General features: G+C 39.6%; 1 protein-coding gene and 3 non-coding genes across 4 annotated transcripts; all 4 read right to left on the bottom strand.

The window, feature by feature from the left end:
• Window positions 1-4,052: 4,052 nt before the first annotated feature.
• Window positions 4,053-12,358, bottom strand: LOC120856981 (geranylgeranyl transferase type-2 subunit beta). Its single transcript, XM_040232544.1, has 9 exons — window positions 12,282-12,358; window positions 11,147-11,254; window positions 10,322-10,519; window positions 8,862-8,967; window positions 7,994-8,046; window positions 7,802-7,912; window positions 7,082-7,207; window positions 5,200-5,349; window positions 4,053-4,642 (listed from the first exon to the last, which is right to left on the bottom strand). The coding sequence occupies exons 1-9, from the start codon at window positions 12,282-12,284 to the stop codon at window positions 4,502-4,504; spliced, it is 996 nt and encodes a 331-aa protein (XP_040088478.1). The 5' UTR covers window positions 12,285-12,358; the 3' UTR covers window positions 4,053-4,501.
• LOC120857128 lies at window positions 10,119-10,190 on the bottom strand. Its single transcript, XR_005719599.1, has one exon. It is a non-coding gene; the product is annotated as a small nucleolar RNA SNORD45 (small nucleolar RNA).
• Window positions 10,798-10,880, bottom strand: LOC120857129. The gene has a single exon (XR_005719600.1). It is a non-coding gene; the product is annotated as a small nucleolar RNA SNORD45 (small nucleolar RNA).
• On the bottom strand, window positions 11,425-11,503 carry LOC120857127. The gene has a single exon (XR_005719598.1). It is a non-coding gene; the product is annotated as a small nucleolar RNA SNORD45 (small nucleolar RNA).
• Window positions 12,359-14,115: the final 1,757 nt, after the last annotated feature.

Raw genomic sequence — 14,115 nt, forward strand, 5'->3', positions numbered from 1 at the left:
GCTATGGTTCATAGGATCGCAGAGGGTCAGATACGACTGAAGGTATTAAGCACAATATCTGTAAATAACTCAAAAATAATTATCTTTTAAAAGTTTTATAGATTTTTAAGTCTATCTTCCCTACTGAACCAAAAGTTCTTTGAGAGCACAGAATATTATTATCCTCAGCTCCTAAGATAACTCAGCTCCCCGGTGACTAGGTGGTAAAGAATCTAAAATGCAGATATGGGAGAAAAAGTTTCAAACCCTGGGTCAGGAAGATCTCCTGAAGCAGGAAATGGCAATGCACTCCAGTATTCCTGCCTGGGAAATCCATGGACAGAGAAGCCTGGCAGGCTACAGTCCATGGAGTCAGAAAGAGTCAGACACAACTGAGCACGCACTGAGCACCTAAAGTAACTATTTCATCAATTTGGGTCTTGGCTCCCTCTTAAATTGGGACAAAAGAAAAATCTTACAGATTTACTATAAGGATCAGAGATACAACATGCTAAGTAAGAAGCTAGAACAGAGGAGCAGTCATTAATTAGTGGACGCTATTATTGTTGAAAATAAATAGGTGACAGAACATTTCATGAAGAAGGGGATTATACTGATAAACATGTATGTTGCCTTGAAGGAAGTGAAAGTAGGTTAATTAAGTTATAAAGTAGGGTAATTATTAAGAAATGATGAGATATAAGACCACAAAAACTGAAAACATATCCCAAGTGGACTTGGATATGCTACTAAAGAGTACAATTTTTTTACCTGCAAATAGAGTCACTGGTTGAAGTGCCACAGGATGTAAGATTTTCATTTTCCATATAACTCTAGTGACACTGTGAGTAAGCTTAGAAGAAAGAAGCATTAGGAGTTTGAGGCAATAATTCAGACACAATATTAAAAGGGCCTGTAATGGCACAGAGAAAAGGACAGAATTATTTAAAAGATAAATCTAGAACTTGTTAACTTTGGATGTTATGAGTGAGGGAATATTTGAATCACTGAAGTCTCCTAAAGATTTTAAAAATCCAATGACTGAGATAAGAGAAACAGGTTGAGGAGCTGCAGAGAGACGAATTCAATTAATCATATAGTGAGTCTGAGGATGTCCACTGGTTCCTTACTAGAAACTTCAGAAGACAGTCTGAAACAGGAATCTAGGGGCAAAAATGAGATCTGGGCTGTGGTGATAATCACGATCAGACAGAAGTAGCCTAGAAAAAAACCTCTAAGGACAAGCCAATAATTTGTAAACTAACAAAAGTAAGCATAGTTCTATGGAAGGTAGGCGAAAAACAGGGAAGAGTGGAATCAAGGAAATTAAGACAGTTCAAGACAAGACTGGTGAAGAACATTAAACAGCGGGAAGTTTACATAACATGAACTGAAAAGTGACCACTGGATTTGGCATTTGTTACCTTACCAGTGAGTGGCAATGCTGTGTGGGCAAAAGGTGACGGTTTTGTCATGGAGAGTCACTGACTATTAAACGAGTTGACTACTCCTTAAAGGGCATTTTTCACACTAAATGTATTATTCACCTCCATTAGAGAAAATGTTAAATCTGGTCTGTTCTCAAAGCTTATTTGTTTTCAAGATATCCTAGAAGGACTTGGAGGCTCAGGAGCCAAAAGGTTTACCACTCCAATCACTAAACTCGTGCACAAATTCATTCATCTGTCATGCAGCGCGGGCGGAGGCACATTACCCCGGATATGAATATAGCCTGCCTCAGAACTGAGCCATCCGCCATTACGGCCTTGTAAGAAAACCAACGTGAGGAAGAGTCCAGCCCTTAAATCACTCAAACCCACTCAATTCGCAGAGCACTCCATCCCTAAATTTCAAACAGACACCAACTGAAACTTCTGTGGTAACCAGAGGCCACGGTTCCCCGAACATCCAGAAGTTCACACAACTCCTTGCCTTGAGGCGGCAGGACGCTGGGCGGGTGCCCAGGTAGACTGCTGCTGCCGCTCCTGTCACCCGCCGTTCCAGACGTGCCTGGTGGGGAAGACGCAGAGGCGGCTTGGGCTGAAGGGCGGCTCAGAGGAGTCTCCTGGAGTCCGAAATTGTAGCGGGGACCCTGGGACCGAGCCTCTGGTGAGCAGGGGGAAGCCGCAGGGACAAAAGGAAACGTTGGTGATATGTCAGGCCGCAACATCCTTCAGAGCAATTCTGCTGTGGGACAAAGCGACGCGGGGAAAATACGAAAGCGCGGCGCGCAGAGTCGCAGTGCGCAGGCGCAGAGACCTCGCCCCAGTTTACCACGCCCACCCACATTTATCCCCATAGACCAGTACATGGAGTCTCAAAAAGTTGGGCAGGACTGAGCGACCGAGCACACAGGTGATTAAATGCTTCCTTTGTTAAAATGACTTAAAGACAGAACTGGAGACTGTACTCTCAGGTGTCCCGGTCCTGTCAACTGCTGCAGAATTTGGTCAAGCTTAATCTCTTCTAAAGAATCGCCTGCAAGGCAGGAAACCTGGATTCAACCCCTGGGTCCAGAAGATCCCCTGGAGAAGGGAATGGCAACCCACTCCAGTATTCTTGCCTGGAAAACCCCAAGAACAGAGGAGACATTAACACTTTCATAATGCGAGGTAGACCCCCTCAACTAAACGGAATTCAGGGCCATCAATCCAACTTGTGTGTGTCCATGCTCAGTAGTGACCCAATGGACTGTAGCCCGCCAGGGTCCTCCCTCCATGGAATTTTCAAGAATACTGGAGTATGTTACAAGTTCTTCCTCCAAATACAACTTGGGAGTCTCATCATTCCCACTACACCTTATTCCCCTTATCACACGACATTCTGTGCTAATATTTCCAAGTTCAGTTCACTCTCAGTCGTGTCCCACTCTTGGTGACCCCATGGACTGCAGCATGCCAGGCCTCCCTGTCCACCACCAACTCCTAGAGTTTACTCAGACTCATATCCATTCAGTCGGTGATGCCATCCATCTCATCCTCTGTCGTCCCCTTCTCCTCCTGCCCTCAATCTTCCAGCATCAGGGTCTTTCAAATGTGTCAGCTTCTCGCATCAGGTGGCCAAAATATTGGAGTTTCAGCTTCAGCATCAGTCCTTCCAATGAATATTCAAGACTGATTTCCTTTAGAATGGACTGGTTGGATCTCCTTGCAGTCCAACGGACTAAGTCTCCTCCAACATCACAGTTCAAAAAACATCAACTCTTCAGCGCTCAACTCTGTTTATAGTCCATGACTACTGCGAAAACCATAGCTTTGGCTAGACGGACCTTTGTTGGCCAAGTAACGTCTCTGCTTTTTAATATACTGTCTAGGTTGGTCATAACTTTCATTCCAAGGAGTGTCTTTTTCATGGCTGCAGTCACCATCTGCAGTGATTTTTGGAGCCCCCAAAAATAGTCTCTTACTGTTTCCCTATCTATTTGCCATGATGAGATGAGACCAGATGCCATGATTCTCTTGAATACAGACACAGTAATTCAACATGGTAGAGAAACCAGGATTGAGAAAATACTCTAGATACCATTAGATGTCCATTACCAATTCATTCAATTGTGAAATCAGATACAGAATATGAAACCACTCAGTCACCCACGTGCAGTGACTGCAGTACTCAAAATTTCCAATGATACCACTTATATAAAATTGTGTTCCATCCAATGGCTTCCAAACTTTCAGAAACACTGGTAATTCAACCCAAACTTAGTGAACTATCAAAAAACAATGCCAGACATTTCAATAACATGAAAAGCAGACATTGCTCAATGTGTTAAGAGAAATCATCACTATTCACATGTAAAATTTTTTGCAAACTTGCTTCAGCAAATTTCAACTTCATCAAGAAAAATGCTCACTAAAATAATTTTTCTGCAAGAACACAAAGATTAGTGTGGCAAGTATCAGCTTGTATTTCCTTACTGGGCAGGAAAAAAAAGCCAACAATCCCTTGGCATTCTGACATAAAATATTAAAAAGTGACTAAAGTGTTAGTCCAGATTGCAATCCTCATCTTAGTGAATTCTCTTCATTTACCTAACCCACTCTGTACCCAACTCATTAACCACAACCATGAAATATTCCCAAATTTCAGCCATTTATTTTTATTTCATCTTTAAATTCCTATGTGGTTCATCAACTCTTTATCAGTAACATTCTCACTGACAAAGACCAATCTACATTAACTATAGTTATATATAACATATCAAGGGAGTACCCAGGAAAATCAGAACACAAGACTTAATCAGCTAAAGAGAGTTCAAGTTTGCTGTTATGAAGACATACAAGAAAACAAATATACTGAAGCATAAACAAAAAAAATCAGAGTAACAACAGCATTCCAGAAGGAAAGATACAATAAAGATCTTAATTTACAATATGTATAATTATAATTTATTAAAATTAACACAATTCATGTACAAAATATTAACACGGTAGTTTGTTAAGTTTTTTAAGCACTTCAACTACTGAAATGTTAAAACACAATAAAAACTATATTAATCAACTTCTCCATCAAGGGATCTAATCTAGCTCACTAGTTCAGGCTGAACATTCACCCTCCGAAGTACTTCTTCAGGCATGCAAAAAACAGGGCTAACGGGTTTAATCTGTTCTTCTCCCAAAAGTGACAATCCAGCAATTCCAAACAGAGTATGGAAAGGATCTACCTATTAAAAAACAAGAATTTATAGAATATTACAAAATGAAAACTTCTAAAACCCTGCTTTTGAACAGAGATTATACTGGAGCCCATTGCACTCTATATAAATATTATCTTAAAATTTTCTGAAATAATGGTTTCAAACTGCACTTTTTAAACAGAGGACTTGGCACACACACTCATTTCTTAGGCATAAGTACTGTAAATGTGTTTCAGATCTTTCATACACTCTTTTGTATGTGTTAGTCACTCAGTCACGTTCGAATCTCTACGACCCCATGGACTGTAGCCTGCCAGGGTCCTGTCCATGGAATTCTCCAGGAAAGAATACTGTGATTGAACCTGGGTCTTAGGCATTGCAGGCAGATTCTTTACCATCTGAGTCACCAGAAAAGCACCTTAGTACATTTTTAAATGACATTTTAAAAGCATCTTTCAAAGCAACACTTGAAAAATACTATTTGTTCCCCACCAATTCCTAGTTTTAAAAATGTAGAACCCTTAGAATCTTAGAACAACGCTGAAAATTTTAACTGTTACATTAACAGTCATAAGTATACTTGCCATATCTCCTGGCCTATCTGCAAATCCTCCTGTTTCTTCATCTTGACATGCTAGTATGAAACTGCGGAGTTTTTCTCTATCAATCCAATGAAGCCTTCCAATTATCTTTAGGGAAGCCAACACCCACCATGAATAGCATACATCTGGTAACTAGGAGGAAAAAGCCACAAGTTGCCACAAATGTATTTTCTAAATATCTAGGGTGGGAGGGGAATCAAGGGATATATTGACAATGCAGTGTTTGAAACACTGAAATCCAAAAATTGCTTAGAATTAAAAGATAATCATTGGAAAAGAGATCAAATGCTTCATTCCACAGAACTAGAATGAGTATGCAGGCATGCTTAGTAATGTCTGACTCTGCAACCCCATGCAACACCAGGCTCCTCTGTCCATGGAAATTTTCAGGCAAAGAATACTGGAGTGGATTGCCATTTCCTTCTCTAGGGGATTTTCCTGAGCCAGGGATCGAACCCATGTCTCCTGTGCTGCCTACATTGCAGGCAGATTCTTGATTCCACAGAAACCATGCTAAATGTTTCAGTTTCAGTATTCACTGATAACCATCCATCCACCTTAATTTCTATATGAAATGAATGCCTACATGAGTCCCTTTTCCAAGAAACTGGTAAGTAAGCCTTATAAACTATGGCAATATACGTTCCACTGCCATGGGCAGCATTTTCAATTAAGTGCTGAACAGGAAGGTATACAACTTGGTTTAAAAAAATAAAATCACCCTTGCTCATCAAATCATAACTTAAATGCAGAAGACCCCACACCTTACACTGAATTTCAACTAGATCCCAGGGTGATCCACAAGAACATTAAAAGCTGTCCTAGATTGTACATGCTATCCCCACCCTCACCCATTTCCTAATTATTGAAAAGCTGCCCAGATTTTTCAATGGATTTTAACTAGGTACCACTTATGGTTTTTAAACTTATTCACAAGTAACAAGCAAGCAAAATTACACAAAAATACAATGACCCAGAATAAAAGCATCACTATGCTTTATCGTATTTTAGCTCAAGGGCCTAAACTGAAGAACAGCTTTTATATTTGTAAATGATTTTTAAAAACAGTATTGTGAAAGGAAAATGATTATGAAATTCATACTTGTCCATTAGTAATTTTAATGGAATACAACCACACCCATTCATTTTTTATTGTCTGTGGCAACAATGTTCTTCAGGGCAGCAGTGTAGTTGCAACAAGCTCATGGGGCAAAGATAAAAATATTTACTATCTGGTCTTTACAGACCCAATTTAAAGTATGTGGAGAGCTAAACAGAATTGAATTTTTCTTTGAAAATAAAGATTTTTAAATGAAAATGTTGTAATCCAGTTTTTAGAAAGAAATCTTTCTTTTGGCAAATCCATTATCCTTTCCCATCTGTAAGTGAGCATGGAGATTTCTGTACAAGATCCAAGTGTTAATAGTGGCCTTTGATTCCCAGATATGTATAATGCACGACTGTGAGTGCCCAGTATAGTTTAAAGAAGAAAGTTTCATGTAGGTGAAAAACAGAAAGCCTTCAGAAGGAATTTTATAAATAAGTATAAATTTTAAGAATTTATACTATGAATACAAACACATTTTAAAGCCCAGAGTTATTTGTCAAAGAAAATCAAAAAGTACCAGGCAATCTTGTCATGACTATCTTTTAAATGGACATCAGGATTAACAGGCATTTCAACTTTTGCTTTACTTTTGCCAAGAGCATTTTTAGAAGCTACAACTAAATTTTGCAAAGTATTAAAGTAAAGTAAAAAAGCTCATGATCAATTTATAAGAGCAATATTACAAAACAAAAGGCAAAAAAAAGCAGTCCTCACTCAAGTTTATAAAATTTAAAGATTAATCTTAAAAAACAATACCTTCTCTGGCCTTCCATTGAGTCCGCCTGATGGAAGCTGTCGTTCACAAAGCCACCAACCGAGTAAATCAGAATTTACTTGGTGCAACTGACTAGTAATAGCCAAGAATCCTGTGCAACAATAGATCTAAAATTACAGACATAAAGTACATGTGTATAATAGTTTTTCAACAGTAACACTGATTTTTAAAAACCTACTTTAATTATTAAAGCTCCATTTTCATCTAAAAATTTGCTGACAGTAAAAATCACAAACATAAACATCACATAGTTATTTGAACAAATCTGAAGCATACTACTAGGATCCAACTCTGCAATGAAAGACTACCACCAGTTTTTTCATGGCTAAGAGCAAAGTGTTTGACAATTGTTTACATATACAACGTCCTCTAACACAGGTGCTCAGGATAGGGCGATACAGAATGTTTTTTATCTGCTTACTGAAAATTAGAGAAGGGAATGGCAACCCACTCCAGTCTTCTTGTCTGGAGAATTCCATGGACAGAGGAGCCTAGCGGGCTATAGTCCATGAGGTCGCAAAAAGCTGTACATAACTGAGTAACTAACACACACACATAAAAACTAATGGAAAATCAAAATGTATTTCTGGTTAATTACAAAACTACTTATGTTTATCTGGGCCAGAAGATTTTACCAATAGGGGACTCAAAAGTCAGCAACTGTAAAAATGCCTACATTTGAATCTGGATTAATGTATTACCTGCCCAGCATGGGATTCAGAACCTGGTCTGCAACCGAATCCACCATCAAAGTTCATACATGATAAAACAAATTCGATTGCCTTTTCCACATTAATTGCATCCAACTTCCCCTGTAAACAGAAAACATGCCTTTTAAGTTCCAGAATAATCATCAAAAGTTAATCATTTCCAATACAACGTTTGAAACTTACCAATAGGGCCAAAGTTGCCACTGCACAAAAAGAGAATCTTGTATCAATTTCTCCTAAAAATAGAGCAAACCAAAGCACTATGTGTTATCAGAAGCTTCTAATCATATTATATAAAGTTAATTAAAAATCTCTGTACAACTACCATAGTTATATTTCCAAAAGTTCAGGCCTAACATGTACTACTACCATCCAGGAGGAAAACTACATCTGAAGTGTATATTCACTTACTTTACTTCTAAGGAAACTAAGTACTAGAAAATGGCTCAAAAGTACTGTGAATTAATTGCTTACCGAGCACCCAGAAAGATAAGGTAGCTAGTTAATTTCTAAGAATGATAATAAACTTACCCTATTATATAAAAGTAGATTTTCACATCCCATGAAGCAGCTGGTCTCTCCGGCCTGCACTGTATTCAGCCCTAAAGCAGAGATTATCTAGATTTATCAAGTAAAATACTACTCCCTCCCTCCACTCAAATATTCAGTAATTTTGTAAAGTTTTTTTAAAAATTATTTTCCCCTTGCCAGTTAAGTTTTTGAAAAACTTTACAAAGCCACCAAATACTGGGGAAAAAAGTTTCACCTACCTTATCTTTTAGACTTGCCCTCTCTGTTCCAGTACTCCTGTATGCTGCTATAACTAGCACAGTGCATGCTGGAACTTCCAGCAGACCATTAACTCCAGTTAGACCAGCTGCTTAGTGGGACCTGAAAAAATGAAGAACTTATAATCTCCTTATAAACTATTAGCAAAGCCCCCAACTTATTATACTTTAAAATCTGCAGCCAAGCTTATTACTGTAATAAACACCAAAGCAAAACATTTTTCTATTGGTATTCTAGGTGCCATGGATTAAAGTGACATTACCCCAAATATCTCCAGCAAAAGAACCATCTTCTTTCTGTAGACTCTGAACATATTCCACAACTTTATTTATGTCAATAACGTTAATACTATCATAGAGAGTAAGTATCTGTAACAGAAACAAACCATGGTAAGTAGATACCTCGCCACTGGTCAGTTTGTTCTCATATGTTCTTCTCAACTACCTTCTAAGTTGTCAAGCATGCATGTCCTTTTGTCTATGCACCTTGAAAACTTTTCTCAAATATGCAATTCTATTACGGAGTAAGGGCTTCCCCGGTGGCTCAGAGGGTAAAGCGCCTGCCTGCAATGCAGGAGACCTGGGTTCGATCCTTGGGTCGGGAAGTTCCCCTGGAGAAGGAAATGGCAACCCACTCCAGTATTCTTGCCTGGAGAATCCCATGGATGGAAGAGCTTGGTGGGCTACAGTCCATGGGGTTGCAAAGAGTTGGACACGACTGAGAGAGCTCACTTCACTTCACTTCATCACAGAGTAAAATTATAGGTATTACCAACAAGTCTTTAACCATTGTTAACACTGAGACTCATTTATGAAACTTATGCAGACTTTAAACCCTTATTTGTGAATCTTCACAAATACCAAAATCAAAGCTAACTCCAGATGGACATCCCTGGTGATTCAGCAGTTAGGATTCAGTGCTTTCACTGCCTTGACTCCAATTCAATCTCTGGTCAGGGAACTAAGATCCCACAAGCCAGAGCAAAGCCAAAAATTTTTTTTTAATTTTTAAAAAGTCAACTCCACAGTAAAGAGCAAAGTCGTGAAATGGCAGAGTAAAAGCAGGGAACCATAGGCAGCTTGGCATTTCCAGAAATTAGATGAGAAGATGAAACTAAAGGGAGGAAATGGCCAGCCATGTAAGAAAGCAAATGCCATGTAGGAAGTCTGACCAATACAAAAAAAGCTGAATGAAGGAGGCTTCTACACATATTGTACACAGGCTTCAAGCAGTTTATATAATCCATTATGCTATGCACTGTTCTCTGAATAAGTTCCACGTGACAAATCTTTAGAATATACTATCTGCTTTAAAAAATGTTATCATCAGGTAAGACTTACATGTTTTCTATCAGGATAGGGTATAAATCTATTGGGATAGAGTAGGTCATGCTGTACAATAAATAAATCAGATTTCAGTGCCTTAACACCAAAAGAATTTTTCTTGCTCAAAAAAAAAAAAATTCCACTTAGTGACTTCCAGACATTTACATATACATAAGATAAACATTTTACTGTCCAAGGTCTCAGTGCCATTTTAGAATTTACATCAACTTTGAATTCAGCTAATACATGCCATCACATCATTGACCTTGCTTTGAAACAGATCTCATTTGAAAAGATATGGGTAACTTTTTACATAGATAGTGATTCCTATTTTCAATTCTCTTATTCAGGTAACAGAATACACTACCAAGACTGCTGAATTTTCATTAGTATTTACCTGAACAGCACTAAGAGTATACAAAAGATGAGGATCATGTCCAATACTAGCACTTATTCCACCACACTCATGCTGACAAGACTTAATAAATGTCAGAATTTCTTCTCTATTCATGCGATGTAGTTGTCCCATGAGATCCATTACGGTCAGACCCCAATAGATGCCACTCATTCTCAAATATTCAGACATGCAATATTCCTAAAACACAGAAATTAATGTCAGTCTGAATTGGTGTCAGTTTAAAGATACTCAACACAGAAGCTAAATATCCATACTGTTATATGGCTCTAACAACTCCATAGCTGCAGATTATTCATAGGAATTCATTAGTAGAGCTGTTTCCCAACATGGTAAATAATTCAGCTCTTTCTATACTATAGGGAAAATATTTACTGCTAATTAAGCTGTTTAATTCAGTTTTCCCTAAGGATCCCAGAGATGAAAACGGGGAACATTCTTCGAGGTAAAACTTTTTCAAGGTCTCAGCATAATTCTAGAGCTTAAGTGTTATTACACATCACCATAAACTCAGGTAATACATGCCAACACATCACTGACCTTGAAAGTAGCTCAACTACAAAAATAGAAATCTATTGGCTATCTCAAAATTCTTACATATCTGGGCAGAAGGTCATCTACTTTGCCTGCCAAAGCCTCTACATAAGTATTGCTAAGAATCAAGGTTAACTTCCATGCTAGTCAACCACAGACATCAGTCCCTGGTATGCAGGAGTTGGAAACCATTTTTAAGAAACACAACCATCCTGACCAAATGATTTGACACGTTTACAGAACAAAAACTTTTCAAAACAGACGAATACATACATAATCATCTTTCTTTGAGCCATAGGATGCAATATAATCAGCATGCTTCTCCAGTAACAGGGTGTCAGGGGCATCTGACTTAATGATAACATCCTTCTGCGGTGTACCCTTTCACACACAAGAGATTTCATAAATTTTTATCTTTTAATGTTTGACCTCAGAGCATACATTTCAATATATACATGAACTCTTATTTCATCTTGCCATACAGAAGCTTTCAATTTTAAAAGTAGCTGACTAAAAAGAACTAAAGCTTTCATAAAGTTTCAGGTATTCTTCAGGTCTCAGAGTAATTCTAGAGCTAAAGTAGTAATAATCAACTTTAGATTCAGAATACATGCCAGCTCATCATCGACCCAAAAAACTACCGTCCTCATCTCGGCTTAAAAGTTAAGTAAAATAGACTATGAAAATTTTAAACTTACGATTTACACGTGGCAGAAAGCAAGCTAAAGCATTAAATAAAAACCTATCTGTCCCATAATTTGCAGTTGAGTTCTCTAGTGAGAGTCCATTAATCTTAAAAACTCAGGTTTCAAAGCACCTTCCAGGCAAGCCAACAGTTCTTTACCAGGTTAACAATTCTTTTCCGGCTTTAGTGTTAAGTTTCTGCATTTGTAACAAAACCCCGGGTGATGACTGTTGTTGCTCTAGATCGGCATTTTTCAGCTACATCTTTGTGACTGAAGCTACATTTTAAGTAGTTCGAGATCATTACCAATAAAAATGAAGCAGTTAATTTCCTTCATATCCCATTAAAACTTACTAGAACGAGACCATACCATTAACAATTCCAAATATTTCGAGCCACATATTATACACGGCTATATGGAAGCTAAGAACTAACCGGCTTTTGTGGCGGGGCAGGGGATTAAGAAAGAAGGTCGTCGAACCCTGAGTCCCGCCCGATAGCAGGAAGTCCGGCCGCAACCGCACCCGCGGTATCAGCAGAAAACGCTGAGTAACCCTTCACATTGTCTGAGGCCTCAAAATACCTTCCAAGGCCTGTGTCTTAACCCAATCATTCTCCAATACTAAGAAAACTACCCACTAGTGACTAAAGAGCTTAAATATTACCCTATTCATTCTCCTATGGACACATCTAGACAGCAATACAAAACACGTCCACACTCACCATGACTGAGAGCGAAAAGAGAACTTAGCTCGTCAGTGGGCGGACTTAGTAGGCAAGCGCCTGCGCAGAAGCGCTCCTCAGGCCCCCTCTCCGCCCCGACATAGCTGACCACCGTTCTCGCCTGAAGGAAGCAGCAGTTCCGCGGCTGCCCTAGGACCCCCACCGACTGCTCGTAGCTGTTCTCGCTGCCTGCGCCGAAAATCTCTGGCGCCAATTTTCTCCGCTCATTTTCGCCGCAGTTTTAAGACAGTTTTAAGGAATATTTAGGGCTTCGCTAAACACTGCACAATAAACTGTGGAAAATTCTAAAGGAGATGGGAATACCAGACCCCCTGACCTGCCTCTTGAGTAACCTATATGCAGGTCAGGAAGCAACAGTTAGAACTGGACATGGAACAACAGACTGGTTCCAAATAGGATAAGGAGTATGTCAAGGCTGTATATTGTCACCCTGCTTATTTAACTTATATGCAGAGTACATCATGAGACATGCTGGGCTGCAGGAAGCACAAGCTGGAATCAAGATTGCCCGGAGAAATAGCAATAATCTCAGATATGCAGATGACACCACCCTATGGCAGAAAGAGAAGAACTAAAGAGCCTCTTGATGAAAGTGAAAGAGGAGAGTGAAATAGTTGGCTTAAAGCTCAACATTCAGAAGACGAAGATCATGGCATCTGGTCCCATCATTTCATGGCAAATAGATGGGGAAGCACTGGAAACAGTGGCTGACTTTATTTTGGGGGCTCTAAAATCACTGCAGATGGTGATTGCAGCCATGAAATTAAAAAACGCTTGCTCCTTGGAAGGAAAGTTATGACCTATCTAGACAGCATATTAAAAAGCAGACATTACTCTGTCCACAAAGGTCCATCTAGTCAAGGCTATGGTTTTTCCAGTAGTCATGTATGGATGTGAGAGTTGGACTATAAAGAAAGCTGAACGCCAAAGAATTGATGCTTTTGAATTGTGGTGTTGAAGAAGACTCTTGAGAGTCCCTTGGACTGCAAAGAGATCCAACCAGTCCATCCTAAAGCAGATCAGTTCTGGGTGTTTATTGAAAGGACTGATGTTGAAGCTGAAACTCCAATACTTGGCCACCTGATGCAGAGAGCTGACTCATTTGAAAAGACCCTGATGCTGGGAAAGATTGAGGGCAGGAGGATAAGGGGACGACAGAGGATGAGATGGTTGGATGGCATCATCGACTCAAAGGACATGGGTTTGGGTGGACTCCAGCAGTTGGTAATGGACAGGGAGGCCTGGCATGCTGCAGTTCATGGGGTCGCAGAGTTGGACATGACTGAGCAACTGAACTGGAACTGGAAATACTGCTTTAAAGAATTCACCTGCAATACAGGAGACCCAGCTTCCATCCCTGGGTTGGGAACATCTCCTGGAGAAGGGAAAGGCAACTCACTTCCATATTCTTGTCTGGAGAATCCCATGGATAGAAGATCCTGTCTTGGATGCAGTCCATGGAGTTGCAAAGAGTTGAATGGGACTGAGCAACTAACACCAGGAATTGAGGCGCTTCCCAATCTGCCTGTAATGTGGGAGACCTGGGTTTGATCACTGGGTCTGGAAGATCCCCTGGAGAAGGAAATGGCAATCCATTACAGTATTCTTGCCTGGAAAATCCCATGGATAGAGTCTTTCTGGCTATAGCCCACAGGCTCACAAAGAGTCTGACTCAGCTTAGCACATATACACACATGGCTTCCCAGGAGGTACTAGGGGTAAAGAACCTGCCTGATGTAGGAAACAAGAGACTGGGTTTGATCCCTAGGTCAGAAAGATCCCTTGGAGGAGGGCATGGCAACTGACTCCAGTG

The sequence above is a fragment of the Oryx dammah genome, unplaced genomic scaffold, assembly GCF_014754425.2.
Source record: "Oryx dammah isolate SB20612 unplaced genomic scaffold, SCBI_Odam_1.1 HiC_scaffold_28, whole genome shotgun sequence".
Taxonomy (NCBI): domain Eukaryota; kingdom Metazoa; phylum Chordata; class Mammalia; order Artiodactyla; family Bovidae; genus Oryx; species Oryx dammah.